Here is a 19497-nt window from a genome sequence, read left to right as displayed (position 1 = left end):
TAATTTTTTTCATCAAATTAATTGATACGTGTGCCATTGCAAGGCTCGCACGTGTGATTGCATGGTGGTATTCCAAAGCGATTAAAATATTTCTAAAGTTTCACATCTGAGAGAGAAATCTGTACTAAAAATCAGTTCAATAGTAGAGATGCCATATCTTATTATATAGTAGTCAACAGAAACATTGTTTATTTACTTTTTGATTGACAACAGTGAAACTACTGCAGTTCCATCTTTCTACCGTAAGTGGGAATAAATGTGAAGAACAACAGAGCTCTGCGGTGCTATTATGTTTCAGCAAATTGAAGTTTTCAAAATGCCACTTCTGCTTCTCTCCAAAGGAGAAAAAAACAAACTGTTGATTGTGGAGAAAATGGCACGTTATATCTTTGGGAAAAATAATGTAGAAGTGTTTGACAAGGAAAGATCAAAGATGTGGCAGTACTGTTAGAGCCATTGTGTGGATGCTCTGTTTTTACTGCCAAGGATTCATAGATGTTTTCATTTACGGGTGAGGAAACTGGAAATATGCAATATTGCTTTGTATTTTTTTATTTTACAACTTCCCTGAGTTACTGTTTAATTGGCGCATTGAAAAATTTCTGCCAGTGACTTTACAACTGAATCCTATAATGAAATGTCACTTCTTTTCAGAAGAATTTTACTTTCTCTTGATTAGTTGAAATATTAAATTTGCTTCTGTAAGTGAATCTATTGATTTTTAGCTTAATGTGTTGTAATAAAAAATACTCAAGTATGTTCTCAGTTGATAGATTCATGAGATGGCTGTGCTGGTTTCTGTGCAGGCCCTGGTGATGGATTTTTATTTGTTCCTCATGCATGAAGCAGGGAAGCCAGCAGTGGCACAGAAGGGAAATAAATACCTTGGTTCTGCTGGGGGCAGTTCTTGCTGTTAAGATCTCCGCAGGTGTTTTTTATTGGGCCATCCAAGTCCCCGTGGGAGGGCAGGAGCCTGTAACAAAGTGGCACTTTGGGCCCAGGTCTGCAAGCACCATGGGGTGGTTACATCTATGGTGGCATGCTCTGCCTTGGGTGCTGCTACTGCCTACGTGTTAATGCTGCATTGCACAAGGAATAAGGTGCCCAATTAGTGTCATACGTTAACCTGTCCGATCGTAATTTAATGGTAATACAGGCAAATGCAGCTCAGCTTCTGCTTCGTTTCATTAGTGGGTCATGGTTAGCCATGCTTGGTTGCTGACTGTTGTAGCAGCGCATTACCTAAGGTGATACCATTTCTTTCATACAAACAAAAGAAACCCGTGTGGGATGTGGAGGAAAGGTTAGCCTGTAGCAGAAGCAGTGTACAGGAATATGTAAAAGCAAAGCCAGAAACAAGAACGTTTTGTTTCTTTTACACAGTAATCAAGATCCTACTTGCTGTATTTTTCTACATCGTTACATTCTCTTTCCACTGGTTACACTTGGTTGTCATTAATGCATAGAAAGAGGTTTCAACGTAGCTGAACTTTGACAGAGGAAAACAAAGGCTATCTCTGAATTATTTAAAAGGACATTTATAGATCAGCGAGTCAGAGGTTTTGGACTCAGATCACTGAAGTTAACACTAAAGCAAAGAGACTCTGAGTAAAAGCTTAATTAGTAGCTTGTTAATGTTTCATGCAGTGCTTTGAGGAAAAAGTCTGTAATTTGTCGTTACTGTTGGTAGTTATAGCAGGAAACTACAAAACAAGGCTTTCACTTTCATTCTGGGGTTTCCCCAGTCCTCCCTGGTCTGACACATCAACTCCTTTTTATTTTGGGCTTTTCAACTGCAGAGTTATGGATGTAAAGCTCTTTTATCTGAACAAAACTAATCAGGTTAGATGAATGTAGAAAAACACACTTTGAGATGATCAGGCAAAAGGTTACGTAGTTGCAGTGCTGTAACTTGTTTTTTTGTTTATTTGTTTGTTTGTTTCTTTCTTTCTCTCTTACCTCTTTCCAGCACTGCCTGTTCTCATGGAGAACACATAGGAATTTATTTTTTTATGAGTTTTTTCTTGACTGGACTATGAAATGATTGGTTGTGACACTGGCCATCTCTAAAATAGGTTTATGATGTTACTTGTAATGCTGTTACATCATATGAGAAGCAAATCAAATTTTTTAAGCTGTATTTTTTACAGAACTAAATCAGTTTCAGTCTTGGGTCTGAGGTGGAGGAGAATGGCCACTCAAACAAAATTTCAGCTCAGATTCTAATTTCTCTGACTTCTGGAGGGTTTAAGACTCAGCCCACGCAGAAGTCCTTGCAGACCAGAGCTTTCTGAGCAGATTTTTTATTTGGAAAGCTCATCTGGTTGGAAAACCCAGGCAACTTTTCTTGGATTTGCATGCCTTAGCAAGCTCCCGCAGGTGAACTGGATGAAATTAAAGTTGGTGAGCAAAGCCATGACAAGCATGCTCATTAGAGTGGATTTTTCCAAATTCCCTGTCTTTCAGAGTTTCGGGAGAATCAACTTTCAAATGTGAATTTTGTCAGCATTTGCCACTCAAAATCGTAATCTTGCTTAGTTGACCTTAAAACTCAAAAAACAGCAACAAAAACCACACCCTAATTTGTCTAGCAATGCTGCTACCCAAACAGAAAATTCAGAGTTTTCTCTTTTACCACATCTGATAAAATCCTCTGAAGCCAATTGAGACTCTCCAAGGCCGTGAATATTGTGTGTCCCTGTGCCCTTCTCCATCTCATGATGACTGCAGCCTGTCACCCTCCCCACATCCATCATTGTGGTGTCCTGGGAAATCTGGCTTCTGAAATCTGCAGATTCATTAATAAGAAGTGCAGAAGAGTGGTTTGCAATGAACGGTAAAGCAGGAAAAAACCCTCTGTTGCCTCATTTACCAAGAAATTTGTGCCATTGATAGATTAGCCCTTGCTTACCTTTCTTTTAGAGCACTGACCTCATCAGCTGGCAGGCACTATCAAAACCATTTGCTGTGTCTCAGCCACCATTAACTTCCCTAACTAGCCCCTTCCATTCTGTAATCCCACGATGATCAAGAGGACCTTCCTGCTTAGATTTGAGATAATAAGCCAGATTATACTGAACATCTTTAATTGCTTTTGAAGAAGAAGGGAAAAGCTTTCCATGATTTCAGCCTCAAAGCCAGTTAGGCTTTGAAGTTTAAGGTAGACTATTCTAGAAAGGGAGGGAGTTCAAACCACCTCAGCACTATAAAGGCAGTCAAGAAGTGTGTTGGGGCAGCAGAGGACTCAGGCTACAGCATCTGCTTTGATCAAAGCTAATTTTTGAAAGTCTGCATTAAGTCTGCAGCCATTCATCTGTTTATGTTGTGATGCAGTAATGAACAAAGCTAAAAGCTTATTTTCCTTCTAATTGAAATCTCAGATGAAAAACACAGTGAAAAATCCCTTTCACGGCTTTTTTTCTCCCACCAAATCTTTGCTTTATTATTTGGATTTTATAGTACTGCTAATAGATATTTCTATTGTTACTGTTTGACTCTTTTTTGCTTTTTGGTTTTTATTATCGCAGTGTTTCATTAAGGCATTTATCAGCTCCCTCACTTAAGTGGTTCTAGCAGTCATCTGGAATTTGCCCTGTGTCATTAGCTACAAAAATGAAAGTTGAGTTGGCAAACTCCATGCTCGGTGATTGGGGTAAGCCTACCCCCACACATTGGCACGATTTAAAAAAATGGCTTTAGCTTGACTGTTTTTGTCATCCTATAATTGAAAATACAAAGTTCATGCTTTCTTTCAGACACATACAGAAACTGAGAACTTTCTTCTCAGAAAGTATATAATGAAGTGTACTTCATCTGTAAGAGACTGGTCTCAAGATCTGGCACTCTTGCAGATGCTCTGTATTACATGAACAGCATTAAAGCTCCAATGAGCAAGACTGAGCTGTACTCTTTGGCTTGACCCTCTGGTTCTTAGGAGACTTGGTTGATGACAAGCTGTTCAGACTAGTGAAGTGGATGGGGATTGTCTGAATTTTTGCAAGACTCTTAAGCCTCCGTATGTTCCAGTGCCATATCTGTGAACTATTAGAAACATGGAATAAAAAGATTGACTAGTTTTTGTAAATATTTGCTGGGCAAAACTACAGCACATTAAATATAGGAGATTAAAAGTAAGTTTACTTAGCTCTGGTCTTAGTTCATGGACACATTCCCCATTCTTTCTTTACCCTCTCAATATTTTCAACTATTAATGAGATTTCTAGATGTTGAAAATATTTATAAATTTATAATCTTGCACCCTTCCCCCCACCTTTCTAATAATGCTTTCAAGATTCTATCTTTAATAATTTACATATCACTTAGATGTCAGTATCTGATAATGTCAGTATGCCCAATTCAGTGTTGTATGTTTCTGCACGTGACTACTGTAGTGAGAATATAAATTAAAGTTTCAGTTGTATCTTTTTTTATCTTATTATTCACTAATGTTCTGAAGCAAAGAAATTTGAAACATGAGGAAAGCAGATCTGCTAGCAAACCAGTTTGGGCTTTGTTAGGCTGTGGATAGACACATGAATATATTACATATGATTATCATAAAATTATGGCCTGGAAATTGAACAGTCATGCTGCTGCATTTTAGACAGTACATTTATAATAAGCCGTAATAAAGTAAACTCTTGGAATGGATGTAAGAATAGACATTTTTTGACAGTCACAAATGTATGCTCAATTGGTGCTTTTGAGGCTCAATTTAACAAAGCAAACAGATTTCCTTGCAGTGTTAACACAATTATTCTCAGTGGTGAATTTCGGTTTATGGAGGGGAAAAAAAATCTTTAAGCATATGAAACTGGATGTTTGGGAGCTAAATGGAAGAAAAGCATGTGGTTCACAATGGCTGTCTTTTGAAAGCTCCATGTTATTACAAGTGGATTTGAAAGACTCACTTGCAATTACTTGCTACCTTGGATTCTAGTTTCAATTTCTTTTGGTTTATTCTGATATCATTTGGCATTTTTTCAGAAAAAGCAGAAGAGATACCATTTCTAAGAATGTTTCAGAACCCAGATAAGCAATGACTAGAATTAGGTCTAGGGCCAGATCCTGATAATGCCAGCATGAGTTCATTGAGACTTATGAAACTGCTCAGAGGTACATAACTTATAAAGGTAAGTTTGTAGAGCCTGGGTGCAAATGAATAGCAAAAGATGCTATCTGACTCAGAAAAGTAGTTTTTCTGCCGATGGCACAGGCTGATTGGAAGCTTCTGATAGCACAACTGTGGGGCTTCTCTGTGCAATCCCATCCACAGGGGGTACAGCAGCAAGCCATGGAGCAACTTATAGAGGGAGATGCGCAGATAGAACGAGATAAAAATCAGCTCCTGCAGTACTTAACAGCTTGGATACCGAGAAAAGATGAAAAACAGTCATACAAGGAAGTATGCTGTAGAATCTAGGTATGATAAACACAAACATTTGCTAAGAGAGCTGCGATTAGAATCTGACATGCAAAAGAGAAAAATGTCAGAATAAACTTCTTCAGACTGACACTGTCACCTCAGTTCTCTGTCTTATTCTGAAGTACAGAAATAATGTTCCAAAGACTGTACAACAATGAAAGCATAGCTTTGCCTCTGGAAGATGTTTTATGGGTTTTTTAATAATAAATTATTAAAGCAATCTCAGCTGCCCTTATGTTGCAGGATTTCTTGGTAGCATGACTGTAAGTACCTGAGGGATAATTACAATAAGGTTTAGAGAACCAAATGGGGGGTAAATGCTTTCCCTGGTGTGTGACTGCAAACCATCTCTCAGTTTCCCCATTTGCAAGCTGAGAATAGTAAGCATTATGAAATTAATAATTTATGAATGAGGTAAGTGTTGTTTTCAAAGTATATTCTTTATGATCGGTGCGTAAGTCGTGTCTGGATCTTCGTTTCTTAACATGCAGAGCTCTTTGCTTGGAGCTGTCTCCTTTTTGCAAAATCAGTTTGTGTGTGTAAAACACAATCAAGGCTAAGGCTGGGGTTCACAAATTAGCTCACATCAAGCAGGAATACAGTCCTCAAAATATTCCAGGCTGTGGGTGAAGTATTTCCTTCTGGAATCATTGCTGCATGACAATTTCAGCTTTTCAGTCGACTCGCACATAAACGTGCTGGTTTAGCCAACTGTGTCTTCTCCTCTTACCATCCTTGTGGGGATAGCTTTTTTCAGAAACATCGAGAGGATTCCTCATCTTTCAATGTTTTTTGTTTTTTGTTTTTGTTCTTGTTTTTTTTTTTTGTTTTTGTTTTTGTTTTTCTGTGAACATGCTCAACAATTCTGTGATTTGCTGGGGTATTTTCTACCTATTTGTGTGCAATTGCCTGTTTTTCTTAGATACTTAGGCAAATGTCCCATAGTTTCAGTATTGATGATGAGTTGATGGTTTATTATTATTATTCCTGGTACACAATATCCAAGCTGGCTGTCTCTGGCCTCCATGAAGTTCTTCCAAGTGCTTGTGGTGGAGCGTTCTTTTTACCTCTTTCTCCAAATTCATGAGCTGTAGAGCAGGTGAGGTTCTGTTTGCAGAAAGTGTGCATCCTCTGTGAGTATGTTCACATTGAGGTTTTCCTTGAGAGCTGCATTACTGCTTTCACAGTGCCTGGGTGTTCACCGCAGTTCCCCAGTCCCCTAGAGGTTTTCCTCTTCCATCAGTGCAGGCTTCCACTTGCTGCTTTAATAACTTCCATAATTATGGACTCATCACAGATATGCCAAGTTCATGAGTCTTTAGAACAGAATTCTTCTCAGTTTCTACAGAAGACATACAGAGACACCTATTTTTCTTTAATGCAGAAACCTCTGCTGATGAGGGTGCTGGAGCAAGGGCTATTGGCTATTTATCTGGGAAGCTACTATTTATTACTTTATTTCATTTAACTCTTCAGCACCTGCGGACACTCGGATCACTGCTTCCCATTCATGGCAATAATTAAAAGAAAATAGATTTCTGAAAGCTTTAAAGTTCCCTCAGGACTTAGGTGGAGGAAGGTCAGCAGCTCTGTGAGATTCCTGAGTTATAATGCCTGAAGCTGCAGATAGTTTATAGGTTTGGTTTGCTATGGCTGACCAGGTTTTCCCATTGAGTTAAATGGAAAGTATAGAAAAAGGTCCACATCTTGAAGTATGTTGAGAAGCAAAACGTTTGTACAAATGTACTCCCACATCATGGTCTTAGCAGCTACAAGGAGGGTCTGCTTTGTTGTAGTATCCGTATTTCTCTGAGAGTCCCAAACAAAGCTCATTGATGTCTTACAGATAATTCAGATGGTGTTAGAGGGTCAGGTGTGCAGGAGACCTTCCAGGATACATTAAGAAATCTATTACCAGCTGGCACAGAAATCATTAAGCTTGTAATATCTCTGATAAGAGGAAGTTTTCTTATTCCTGATGTTTCCATCAATCAGTTGCCAGGAAAACCCGGGCTCCAACCCATTATATGTGGCAGATAATGGCATCTGTGTTTGAAATTACATGTTTTCCCAAATAATCTCTTATATGTAAAGAGAAAGGAGTAAATCATAAACTGCGTACCAGACATTGGAAGCCAATAAGAAATAAATTCTACAACTCAGCAAAGCCACGCTCCTGTGATTTTTGAATGAATTTTCTCTTTGGTGTATTTCTTGATTTTCCAGCACTTGATGTTGGCGGTGTGATTTAATGTGGTGTGAACAAAAACATTAAATTTTTTATATTTCTTAATGTTTCTTTCCAGGAATGAGATCTCAAAACTGGAGCGTTTCCATTCCCTATGTACACAAGAAACAGTCTAGTTATGCTTTGAAGACTTCTTTAATATTGAATAAATATATCACCTGCATTGTGTTTACCCAAGCTGATAACTATTTGTTGGGTAGCACATTACTTAAATATACTGATAGTGTGTCCTTTTAATTTAGCAAAAGAATTGAGTTACCAGTGCTGTTGTTCTACTTTTGACGCATCTATGGTTTTGATAAAATAATCTCTTGAATCATATTAAGAAATGGATATTAAATTATGTTATGAAGTCTGGCATGAACAAAAATGAGGCAGTTTACTTAACTGATGAATTTCTGCCAGTTGACAGTGCTAATATTGTTGTGTACATTAATGTTATGAACAGGCACTTTGTTACCATCTCTTGTAGTTTTATAATTCTTAGAGAATGCTTAATTTAACTGTGGAGAACGTGAGAAACTTCACATGAAGGGGGAAAAAAGTTCTTTAGAAGCATCTGAACACGCTGTCCAAGCATTAGGAAGTAGCTCCGAAGGAGCAACTTCCAGTCTTCAGCTTTCAAAAATGCCTCATTTTGGGTTTGGCTTTTAGTTACATGGTCAGAAGCTCTTCATTTTGTTACTGTTGCTTCTCTCTCTCTTTCTCATTCTGTCTCGTCCTGTTTCTTCAAGACGTCAAGAGCTCTCTTCATTTCATGGAGTGCCCATGTAATTGTTCCTTTCCTTCACTGAGTGTTGTCATTGCTTCTTCCTCGCCTTCAGATGATGCCCCCACTGCTATGGAATCACAGGAACCATGATCTAGTTAATTCTGTTGTTTTAGGTCATTCCACATTGCTTGACAAGTTTAGAAACAATGTCTGCAATACTACACCAGGCAGTTAAGCTCTTGAGAATAAAGCAGAAGGCAGGATTTCAGACATGCTATTCTGCTATCAAGGTTTTATTTCCTAAACTATAATCTCTGGCTGGATGTATCCCAATACCTTGAGGACAGTGAAGCCTGTGAATCTCATGTTCTTGGACAGTTAGAAAAATGTGGTATAGCATTTGCAGAATGGCTTCATAGAGAAGGGTGGGCTCCAATTGTCCTGCAGCAGAAGGCCGGGATGGGAAGCAACCCAGGAGCTTCTCCCTTGTGTACATGAAGCCAACCATCTTTTTTAGGACGTGCTTCTTTGGCTTGTTTGTTGGCCTCAGCTCTGAGAATGGATCCTAATAGAGAAAAGTTAGTTATCAGGAAGGAAGAATTACTCTCCGGACCTTATTTGGCAACTCTGAACTTCTTTTGAAACAGACAGATGGTATATTTGGGCATAATTGAAAAGGATTGCCTCCATTGCACATGTAGCTCTTCAGAAAAAAAAAAGAAAAAGAAAGAAAAAGATTCAATAGAATACATGTAGGATCTATCTTGCTTGTATGTTCTAATTCCTTATTTAATTTTCTGTTGAGAAATAAAGTTCTTTTTAATTTCTTAGTATTTCAATTGCTTTTTCTCACTTATTCTCTCATGAAAGTTAACATTTTCTGTGTGTACTGTTATGATCTTTTCTTCTGGGATCTCTCAAACAGGCTGATAATTTTGCATGTGGAATAAGCAATAGGAATAGGTGCATCAAAGAACAATTTTCTTTCTATAAATGTTTGGTAATAGAGGGGAAAGTGCAACAAAAAGGCATTTAGAAAGAGAAAAGATTGGAAATAGAATATGTTCACATTTTGCTTACAAACATCACTATCTTTTAAGTGGACAATTTACTGAGATGAAATCATTTCAATTGCTTCATAAAAAACATATATAGAAACAAGTCTTCTTTCAGTCAAGTTTCCATTTATCTAGAAACTGATTTTTTTTTCTTTCAAAAGAACTCGAATATGAGGAAAGTATAAGAATTTGTAAAGATTATCCATTGTTAATACAGTTTTTGTAATATTAACTGTCTCAGACTCTCATTGATAACCCTTATGTAATGTAGCAGCTTGCCCAGGAAGTTTATGCTCCTTAGGAAGTAAGGATGATGAAACTGAGCATAGAATGATAGAATTGCTCAGGTTGGAAAAGACCTTCAAGATCATCAAGTCTAACCACAACCCTCCGCTAAATCATGTCCCTGACACCACATCCAAATGGTTTCTGAACACATCCAAGCATGGTGACTCAACCACCTCCCTGGTCAGCCTACTCTTTTCTGTAAAGAAGTTTTTCCTGATATACTAAACTTACCTTGGTGCAACTTGAGGCCATTTCCCCTCATTCTGTCACCAGTGAGAGGAGACCAACCCCACTCTCGCTGTAAGCACTTTCCAGATTTTGGAAGAGCAATAAGGTCTCCCCTCAGCCTCCATTCTCCCAAACTAAACAGCCCTTAAACAGTTCCTTCAGTCTCTCCTGACAGGGCATATTCTCCAAGCCTTGTTGCCCTTCTTTGCACCTGCATGTCCCTTCTGTACTGAGGTGCCCAAAACTGAACACTGTACTTGAGGTGGGGCCTCACCAGTGCTGAGTACAGGAACAGGATGACTTCCCTAGTCCTGCTCACCACACCATTCCTGATACAAGCCAAGATGCCATTGACCTTCTTAGCCACCTGGGCACACTGCTGGCTCATAATCAGCCGACTGTCCATCAGTACATCAAGGTCCCTTTCCACCAGGCAGCTTTCCAGCCATTCCTCCCCTGTAGGGTTGCCTGGGGTTGTTGTGACCAAAAGGCAGGACTGGATGCTTGGCCCTATTGGAGCTCATACAGTTACCCTTGACCCATCAATCCAGTCTGTCCAGGTCCCTCTGTAGTGCCTTTCCCCCCTCAGGCAGATCAACACTCCCACCCAACTTGGTGTCCTCTGCAAACTTGAGTGCACTCGATCCCCTCATCAAGATCATTAATAAAGATGTTAAATAGAAGCAGATGTATGAGTGCAGTTTTAAAAGAAAATGCACGTGTGTTAATTAAAAGAAAGACTGGCTCAGCAGGTTAAATTATGGCTCAATCTGATCAACAAGTGCAGTGTGGAAATGCACAGGAAAACCTCGGCTATTGGTAACATCATAACAAATGCTGCCATTTTTACAGGACTAGAGTTTGATGTATTCACTAGAAATGATTTTTTCCTCTTTTTCAGCTGGATATATTGTTTTTTTCACATCTTGCCCTAAGTTAATATAAAATGTGGCTGCATATAAAAATGATGCTGTGATTCATCTCAAAATGGTTTGGTTAGCCTGCTCAGTGAGGTGATTTAGTATGTTAGACATTTCACTTTTTTAATATATTTTGATTTTTTTTCTGAAAATAAGGAATGGAGGGAGAGTAGGGGAAAAAAAACAAAATTTTTCATACTTGAACAGCACAAATGATGGTGGCAGCGGGAAACCTTTCTTGGCAGGGAGTGGCAGATAGCTGAAGGATGGTCTATGCTGTATCTAGGCTAACTTGCGGAGCTGTTGATAAAGAGGAGTTGCAGCTCTTGCTCACTTTTTCCTATCACAGCTGAAAATCTAGCAGTGGGGTAGTGAATCACCATCTAAGAAGAAGCTAATCTGTATTTCTAGCAAGTAATTAATGTTGGGTAAGCAGGCTGGTTCCAGATAACCAGATTAAATGCAAGCAGGAACAGCAAGTATTCTGCTCCTCTGGGGAGAAAGGCAATCCGTGTGTAAGCTGGTGACTGTCCGTTCCATGACACATTTTGGCCCAGACCAGAAATACTGTCCTGATGCACCCTACCTTCGTCAGCCTCGTTATCCTACACTGGTCTTCTGGGGTTCTGATTCTGACTGGATGTCTGAAAACAGGTGATGGAAATAAGTATTCTAGGGAGATTCCACAGAGTCCTTATGGTTTCTGTCTTGAAATTTCCATCCTGAAATCACTGGATGCTTATTTAAGTGCATTTTATTGACAATATGGCAGAAGCATGGGTGTGGTATCAAGAACGTCACTGCTGATGAGGATGAGAATTTTGACTAAGAACTGCCATCCTTCCTGAGATGCTTCTCCCGTTTCTGTGAAGCTGGAGGAAGTGCCTTCCAGGAAGAGAAATGATAGTGCATTATTTAGTTGCTCCTACAGGCTGTATTACTTAAGGGGAAGAAGAGCTGAGCCTACGCAAAGGAAGAACTGAGAAGACACCATTCTGAGCAGCTCAGAGTGAATTCCCAAAGAGAAGGAAATTCAAGGCAGTTCCATTTTAAAGCTAAAATGCCAGAAAGTAGCATCCAGGTGATAGTAGATGTAGAGTGTGAATTTTAGACACAAGGATCGTTGTGCGCTTGTTTAGTCCAGCGCATAAAAAGTAATATGTAGAAGTCTACTAAGATACAACAACAGTTGAATTCAGTAGAAAAGTATTTTTAATGCTGGAAAATGTGCTATGCTCAGAGCACTTGCAGTCTTGATCAAATGTCTGGAATTTGCTGAAACTTATATGTACTTCTAGACTGATGCTTAAAATACAGGGATCAGTATGTGCTGTATTTTTTTCTTTGTAAAATAATGACTACAGCTTGCAATTGTTAAAGACTATGATCACCATATTCAAGTCACTGCTTTGGCAGGTGTTCACATTTTGTAGAAAGATCTGTCTCCTAGATTGCTAATGAGTGGCCAAGCAAATATCTAGATAGTTAATAATACTGCTTAATTACTACAGTCAAATAGAGCTGCCATCTAATTTATTGCTATTCGAAGCATCCAAACACTAGAAGAACGATAAACCATGAGAAAGCCATAGAGATTGTTATTTAGTTGAAGTCATAGCCTGCAGTTTTGTGTATTTTTCTCCCCGGCAGGTGATCCTTCTAACATTTTCCTGCTTTGGCAGAAAATCAGTTGCATGGCCATTCCCCACACTGTCCCCATTGCCACGGGGCAGCTATTTTCAAAGTAATATACCTTCCCAAGTTACAGTGCAGCCAAGTGTATATATAGAGTGTGCTAGAAAAGAATGATGTATTTTCCTGAATATGGAACAGGAGTATGTCCAGTGAGCATGTGTCAGTCAAATGTCTGGACTGCACATGGCTTTTCAGCACGGGTGTGAGGAACTAAGGTGCTGTGCAGAGAGTGCTATAAAGACTGGCAACCTGAGACACTGGGTAACTTTATCCAGGTGATCATCAGCAAATTTCACTTAAGAAATAAATGGTTTTAGAAGAAAGCTCTTTACAAGCGATGGAATGAAGAAACGAATAATGCATGATTTGCAAACCTAGCTCTGCAAGTCCTATAATGTAAAAGGCCTCAGCTGTAAGCATGTTTAACAAAATTGTCTTACAGTGTGATTTTTACTTGACAAGTAAAATCCCAGAGCTTTCTGTACAGGACTGCTGAACAGAAACAGAGTAAATGCCAAGCAAAATGTTATGGTTCTGCTTATCAAATTCAGGACAAGACCTGTACTGTGCAGTGTAGGAGGACTCAGTCCATGCAAAGGACCTTTCATTAATTAATTGCCTTTATCTGAAAATTAATGGAAAACAAGTTAATGGGCTGTTCCACTGTATGTGCTATTAAGCTGCCTGCAGACAGTCACAGTCTTTTTCAAACCTGCATCCTCGACAGTAGTAAATCCCCATGTCACAGAGGTGAGGAATTATGCTAATGAATTGAAATAACCACTGCACTTAAGTGAAGATGCAGAATCCGAAGTGTTGTGTTACTCTGTAGAGCTTTCAATTGGTAAACTCCAGCAAACTAAGTGCAGCTAGCAGTTGAATACAGCTCTATACTTACGAAGAGGCTCTTTGGAACAAAGTGAAATATATGGGTAAAGTTGTTAAAGCATTAGATAAGGTTCTCTGGTTACCATGGTTACTTGAAATTTTTTGCATTGTGTCATAGATTAGAATGCATAGGATGAAGTAGTCAAAACAAATAGGAAGGCCAGAGCATGTAAACTACATTTCCAGATCACACAGCATTGCCAAATAGAAAGACAAAGAGCTCAGAGTGTTGATTACTGACAATTCTAAGAATCAATACAACGAGGCCTGAAAAATAGTCAGAGCCTATGTGATTTGAAGTCATGCATTATTTTGGGGTTAAGATTTTAATTTTTAAATACAAATGAAGATAAAAGAAAATCCCTTGGTAAAGTTAAGAGTAGAATGATTTTCCACAAGCTTTTCCTCATCTTGAAATCTGACATTTGGCTTTGAAATGTTGAACGCAGAAGGCTGACGAAACATGGATAATACATTTTGTGCACTTCAGCTGGCAGTAGTGCTTACAATGGAAGCAGTTTATTCCCATAGAAACCTATTTACATTTGGGCCAGAACTGACTTTTTTTTGCCTCTGTTAGAGCTGCTGATGTTTTAGTGTAATATAATTGCTGTATATTGGCAGCAGATTTGAAGAGCGTTTTTAAATATTGAGTAGCCAAGTCTATTCGTAACAGAGGTGGAGTCTACAGTTTTTCTGTGTAAGGTGGAGGCATGTTACTAAAAAATGAAGGGCAGAAGTGAAATACATGTTTATCCCCAACTGTTGTTTTATTGTGTTTTGTTTTTTGTTTTTAAACAGGTGACAAAAGATCTGAAACAGTATGACAACAAAATCATAGAATGCAAGTTTGAGAACAACAGCTGGGTCTTCATGAGGCAGAGAATAGACAAAAGCTTTCCAAATGCCTACAGCACTGCCATGGGTGAGTGGAATAATACACTTCAAATCATTCTCAGGCTCAAATTTTGATTTCTTAATTCTGTTCTAGTTTAAGGAGGAAAGGTGTCCTGGACTTTCCTTTTCTGTTTGAGGTACCCATAGAAGCCTTACTTGTTCTTCTTGTCATCCCATGCCAAGTTTAGTTCAAGCTGGGCCTTGGCTTTCTCGACCCCATCCCTACACAGCCTAGCAGCTTCCTTATACTCTTCCCACACTACCTGTCTCTGTTTCCACTGCCTGTGCATTTTCCTCTTGCTCTTCAGTTTGACCAGTTTGTTCCTGGTTTGGCCATGCTGGTCTCTTGCTTTCATTTCCTGACTTGCTACACCTGGGGATGGAGAGCTCTTGCATGCAAAGGAAAGCTTCCTTAAAGATTTGCCAGATCTGCTCTGCCCTTATCCACGAGGACAGTTTCCCAGGGTGTTTTGCTGACTAACTCCCTGAAGAGGTGGAAGTTAGCTTTCCTAAAATGTAGCATCCTAATTTTAGTCTTTGCCTGTCTCATATCCTTCTAGAGCATGAACTCTGCCATAGCATGGTCACTACAGTACAGGCAGCCTCCAATCCTGATGTAACCAATCTGTTCACTTGCATTGGCAAGCAACAGGTCCAGTATTGAATCCCCCCCGGTGGGTCCTTCAATTACTTGACTAAGGAAGTTATCCTTAATGAATTCCAGGAGCCTCTTGGATTGCCTACACCTTGCTGTGATACTTTCCCAGCAGATGTCTGGGTGGTTGAAGTCCCCCAGCAGAACAAGTGCCTGCATTTGCAATGCCCCCTGCAGCTGGAGGTAGAAGGCCTCATTGATGGGCTTTTACTTGACTGGTGGCCTTTACTAGACACCAATCACGAGGCTTCCTTTGCTACCTTGATCTCTAACCAGCACCCATAAGCTTCCAATTAGCTTATGTGTGTTCTTTAAGGACAGCTCTTCACATTCTATTCCTTTCCTGATGTAGATAGCAACTCTCACTCCTCTCCTTCCTCGCCTGTCCCTTCTGAACAGCTTGTAGCCATCGGTAGCCACACTCCAATCATGGAAATCATCCCACCATCACAATGTTTTTTGACAGCTGAGGTCTCATACTGTGAAACTTCTGAAATACCTTTTCACCAGAAATAAGCATAATAAAAAATATTTCCAGGATGACGTCTTACTAATTGTAAATGCCGTGAATGATTCTGAAATTCTGCAGGAAAAAATCATTCAGAGTCAGGAAATTATATACTAATTGTTATTTGTAAAAAAAAAAAAGCTATGTTAGAAGTAAATTTCAGGGAGTCTTAATGTTGTTTAGTAATGAGAAAGCCAACAGATTCTTTTTTTCCATGCAGTTGCATACATACTGTCTTGTCCTTATATGCCATACATTATCTTCTCAATGTTATGTCTATTTCCAAGAGAATTACAGTATTTGCTTAATTTCTTGCTTTTTTCTTCTACTTGCTTTTTTTGGGCTACTTCCTCAGTCTCTAGTGAGGACTAATCAGAGGAATATAAAGTTGCATACAAAAAGTATTGAAAATACTCACAGAATCATCTGGGTTGAAAAAGACCTTCCAACATCACCAATTCAATATTAAGCCAATCTTGTTCTAAAATGTTAAAATTTGGTTGGTGTTTTAAGGCCAGGTCTCACGAGGCGTTTGTTGCTGCTGCTTCACTTGTTGCTTGCCTCACTGGGATATCTGCCCATAGAATCAGAGATTATCCTAACTTAGAAGGATCCATAAGGATCACTGAGTCCAATTCCTGGCTCCATACAACACCACCCAAAAACCAGATAGTACGTCTGAGAGCCTTGTCCAGACACTTGTTGAACTCCAGCAGCTTGGGGCCGTGGCCATTTCCTGGCCATTGTGTAGTTGCTGCATGCAGCAGTATGCACATGTACACAGACACACACACATGCCTGTTTTTGTTTAAAAAGAGATGGATGCCCATCTGGGGCACAGCCTGACTCCTGACAGGGCAGGCTTGTGCAAGCCGGTGTTTACGTGGCTGACTACTCAAGCCAAATTATGTTGTTTATTGTGAACAGAGGGGTTCAAAATGTTGAAATGCAATGAATACTGTTACAAATCAGTTTAGTAAATTCACAACGTGTTCTTTGTTCCCAGCTGTATGCAATAGCATCCAGAACCCGGTCACAAAGGAGATACTATTTGAGTTCATCGACAGGTGTATGGCAGCTTCTCAGGGACAGACGCGGAAGCACCACCTCGACCCCGACACGGAACTGATGCCACCCCCACCACCCAAAAGGCCCCGCACCATCACATAGGCCTCGGGCACAGTGGGTGGCATTTACACTGCTGCAGAAGGTGAAGTGCAAGTGTGAGGGCTGGGAAAAGAAACGCCTGAATTGCTGTAAATATCTAGGTGTGGTTTCTTTGGTTTTGTTTTTCCAAATTCCACATCATGAATGGACATTGTTTCGTAACTGAGAAGTTCAACCTTACCTTCTGATATTTGAAGATGAAATTTCCAAAGGTATAGACAAGAACAGTACAGTGGAATCAAGGGAAAGCTGTCTTGTTTATATACGGATGTCTTTTCACCTTTAATTTATAATGTCAGCAACCTGGAACTGCAAAAATACTGGAATGCTGTACTTTTTAGAAGCTGTGTTTAAAAAAAGAAAAAGTGTTGCTTTTTTCTTAATGATTATCGTTATTCAACTGGTTGCGGTTTGTCACCCGTAGTATAATTTATCAGAGTTTCCCTGCATTTCTGAGACTTGTGTTTAACAGCAAACAGCAATGTTGTTTCTGCGCTGTGTTGGCTGACAACTAAGCCTTCTTAGGCTAAAATCCACTAATTTTAAAATTAGCTGGGTTTTTGTTGTTGAAATATTAAAGAGGTGAATCCCTCTTGTAAATAGCATCCTTTTGAAAAGAAGTGTTTTGAGTGTTTTGTTGGTTCTTTTGTTTTTCTTTTTGTTTTTTTTTTTTTGCTGTTTGAACCTAACACACCAAATGTATAGTGGGCTGATTTTAGCTTTGCCTTCAAGTTCCTCTGTAGATAAGGAAATCATTAAATCTTTAGTATTAAGGTCTCTGTTCCAAGACTGTTTCTAGTACAGGGCTTAGTTCTCCACAGTGGTACCACTGTAAATGTTACTAAAAGTACACTTTGCTGTGACATGCAAGAGTAATAACCAGTGCTAATAATGATGTCTCAGATCCAGGAGCACTATGGCAAAAGAAACGCCAGGCAGCTCCTTCAAGAAGGAGAAGGCAGTTCCATGGGAGAGAGCCCTGCCTTAGGGCAAGTGTCCAGGCTGGGATGGTCGCAGGGCAAAGATGAACCCTGCATGGTGTGGATGGGGTTGGCTGTCCTGTGACACTGTGTGAAGCTGCTGGCTGACTTCCCTTCATACGGCATGAAGGAGCCGATTATTGGTACCTGGTGGCTTTCCTGTCTGCTATCCATAACACTGACTGTGAGAAGCTGCGTTCTGGTTGTCTCATGGAGGAGCTGGTCTGAGCTGAAACCAAACGATTGCAGATTTTAAAGTTTACTGTGAATTTAACAAACAGGGATCTGATCGGTTGTTGCTGTAGTTCACTGAGTGTCAGGACAAGTCATCCATTCATCCAGCAGCCTGATCTGTAAAGACCATTGCTGTGTTACAGCTAAAATACATTCAATCAGTTTTAATCTTTGGAAGCAAAATTAACTCCTGCAGTTTATTTTTTTTCCATAGGGAAACTTTAGGACTATGCTTTGTGGTGGCTTCTCTCACTGCTTCAATCCGTTGTGTAAATGCACATGGCATCGCTCAGATGGCATTCCCAGCATCTCTTTCTGGGATATCCTACATGTGTCTCAGAAAACTGAAGGAGATACATAAGCATCTTTTTTTACTGTGGTAAAACTTGAGGGGAAAAAATGTGTTCATCAAGGCTCTGTACATAGTTTCTGCATATTGTCTATAGAAAAGATATAATATCACCTATGCAAGGTTGCAAAATTATCTCCTAAGAAGAGCCTTATGAAGTTGATGTGAAAACCTATGCATCCTCTGCACATCTTGCATTGAAACACACAGTTAAATATTTCTTCACGTAGTAAAAAGATTTCCCTCTCCATTAAACTCATCATTAAGATTGTCATAACAAACTTTTTGTCACCAATCCTCATGGTTCTATGGCAGTTCTAACTTACAAGATGATTGCAGCCTTTTAAATGAGTTATTGCATTTCGTTCTTTTAAGGTTTGTCCAAGCTGCCTCCTTCTTTCTCCTTCCCAGCATTGACTTGTATTTCGACAAGACCTAGCTTCTGGTTTTCCTTTTACGTTAGAGCTGCAGGAATCGAGCTGCAGCTCTCCTCCGTGTGCATTCCGCCAAGCTCGTGAATGTGCTGTGGCCCTTGTGTTTGGACTGTGTCTTTTTTTGCACTCCTCTTGAAATGGATATTTTGAAAAAGCAGTGATGAGGAAGTTCAGAGCTCCACATTCATATTCAGTTGTAGAACTATCCTTGCGCTACGACCTGTAGCATTTTAGAGAGGTCAATTTGCTTTGCTTTTTCGGAAGAGGAATCTACTGAGCAAGGGTTGAACGAAGAACCTGATGAAAACAAATGGAATTTCATTTGGACCAGCTGGGTTTCATGCTACGAGAAGTGCAAACTTCCTTTGTCTGCTACTAGAAATTCAAGACTGAAACAAAGAAGAGTCTGTTCCAGGAAAACAATAATAATTTTTTAAAAAAACATAACTTGTCTATTCTTTGGTGTACAGCATGTTTCCATCCACTGTTTCGTCATTTGTTAAATATATAATTAAAATTTGGTTTCAGTGGAGTTTCCAAAAAATGTAAGTACATTCCTCTACAAACTGTATTAAGTATTTTAATAAAGTCAGTGGTTTAAAATACTTCTGCTAAGGGTGTGTTCACTTTTGATACTACCAGAATACTGTGGTGTTATTACTCATCAGTCCTCCAAGAACAGTTCTTCATGTTTTTCAGAGCTCAGTGGCCCTATTCTTAGGTAGGAGCCTCTCAACCAAGTGGTGGCCACAGTCTGTTATACCATTTTTAAGTTCAATTTGCTCTTCCTGGTGCTGGAACCACAAGAAAA

At 39.4% G+C, this 19497-nt stretch overlaps 1 protein-coding gene across 3 annotated transcripts in view; it reads left to right on the top strand.

Moving 5' to 3' along the window:
* The window catches only part of RNGTT (RNA guanylyltransferase and 5'-phosphatase), a 196766-nt gene extending 177474 nt beyond the window's left edge, over positions 1-19292 (top strand). For all 3 annotated transcript variants that reach the window (XM_048937810.1, XM_048937809.1, XM_048937806.1), the window contains 2 exons: positions 14264-14387; positions 16529-19292. In XM_048937810.1, the coding sequence (XP_048793767.1) occupies positions 14264-14387; positions 16529-16692 (288 nt within the window). In that variant the 3' untranslated portion in view covers positions 16693-19292. The remainder of the gene's footprint in view (positions 1-14263; positions 14388-16528) is intronic.
* Positions 19293-19497: the final 205 nt, after the last annotated feature.

Source organism: Lagopus muta, chromosome 2 (assembly GCF_023343835.1).
Source record: "Lagopus muta isolate bLagMut1 chromosome 2, bLagMut1 primary, whole genome shotgun sequence".
Taxonomy (NCBI): domain Eukaryota; kingdom Metazoa; phylum Chordata; class Aves; order Galliformes; family Phasianidae; genus Lagopus; species Lagopus muta.
Note: the sequence above shows the minus strand (reverse complement) of the source record. Positions and strands in the feature narration are given on the sequence as shown.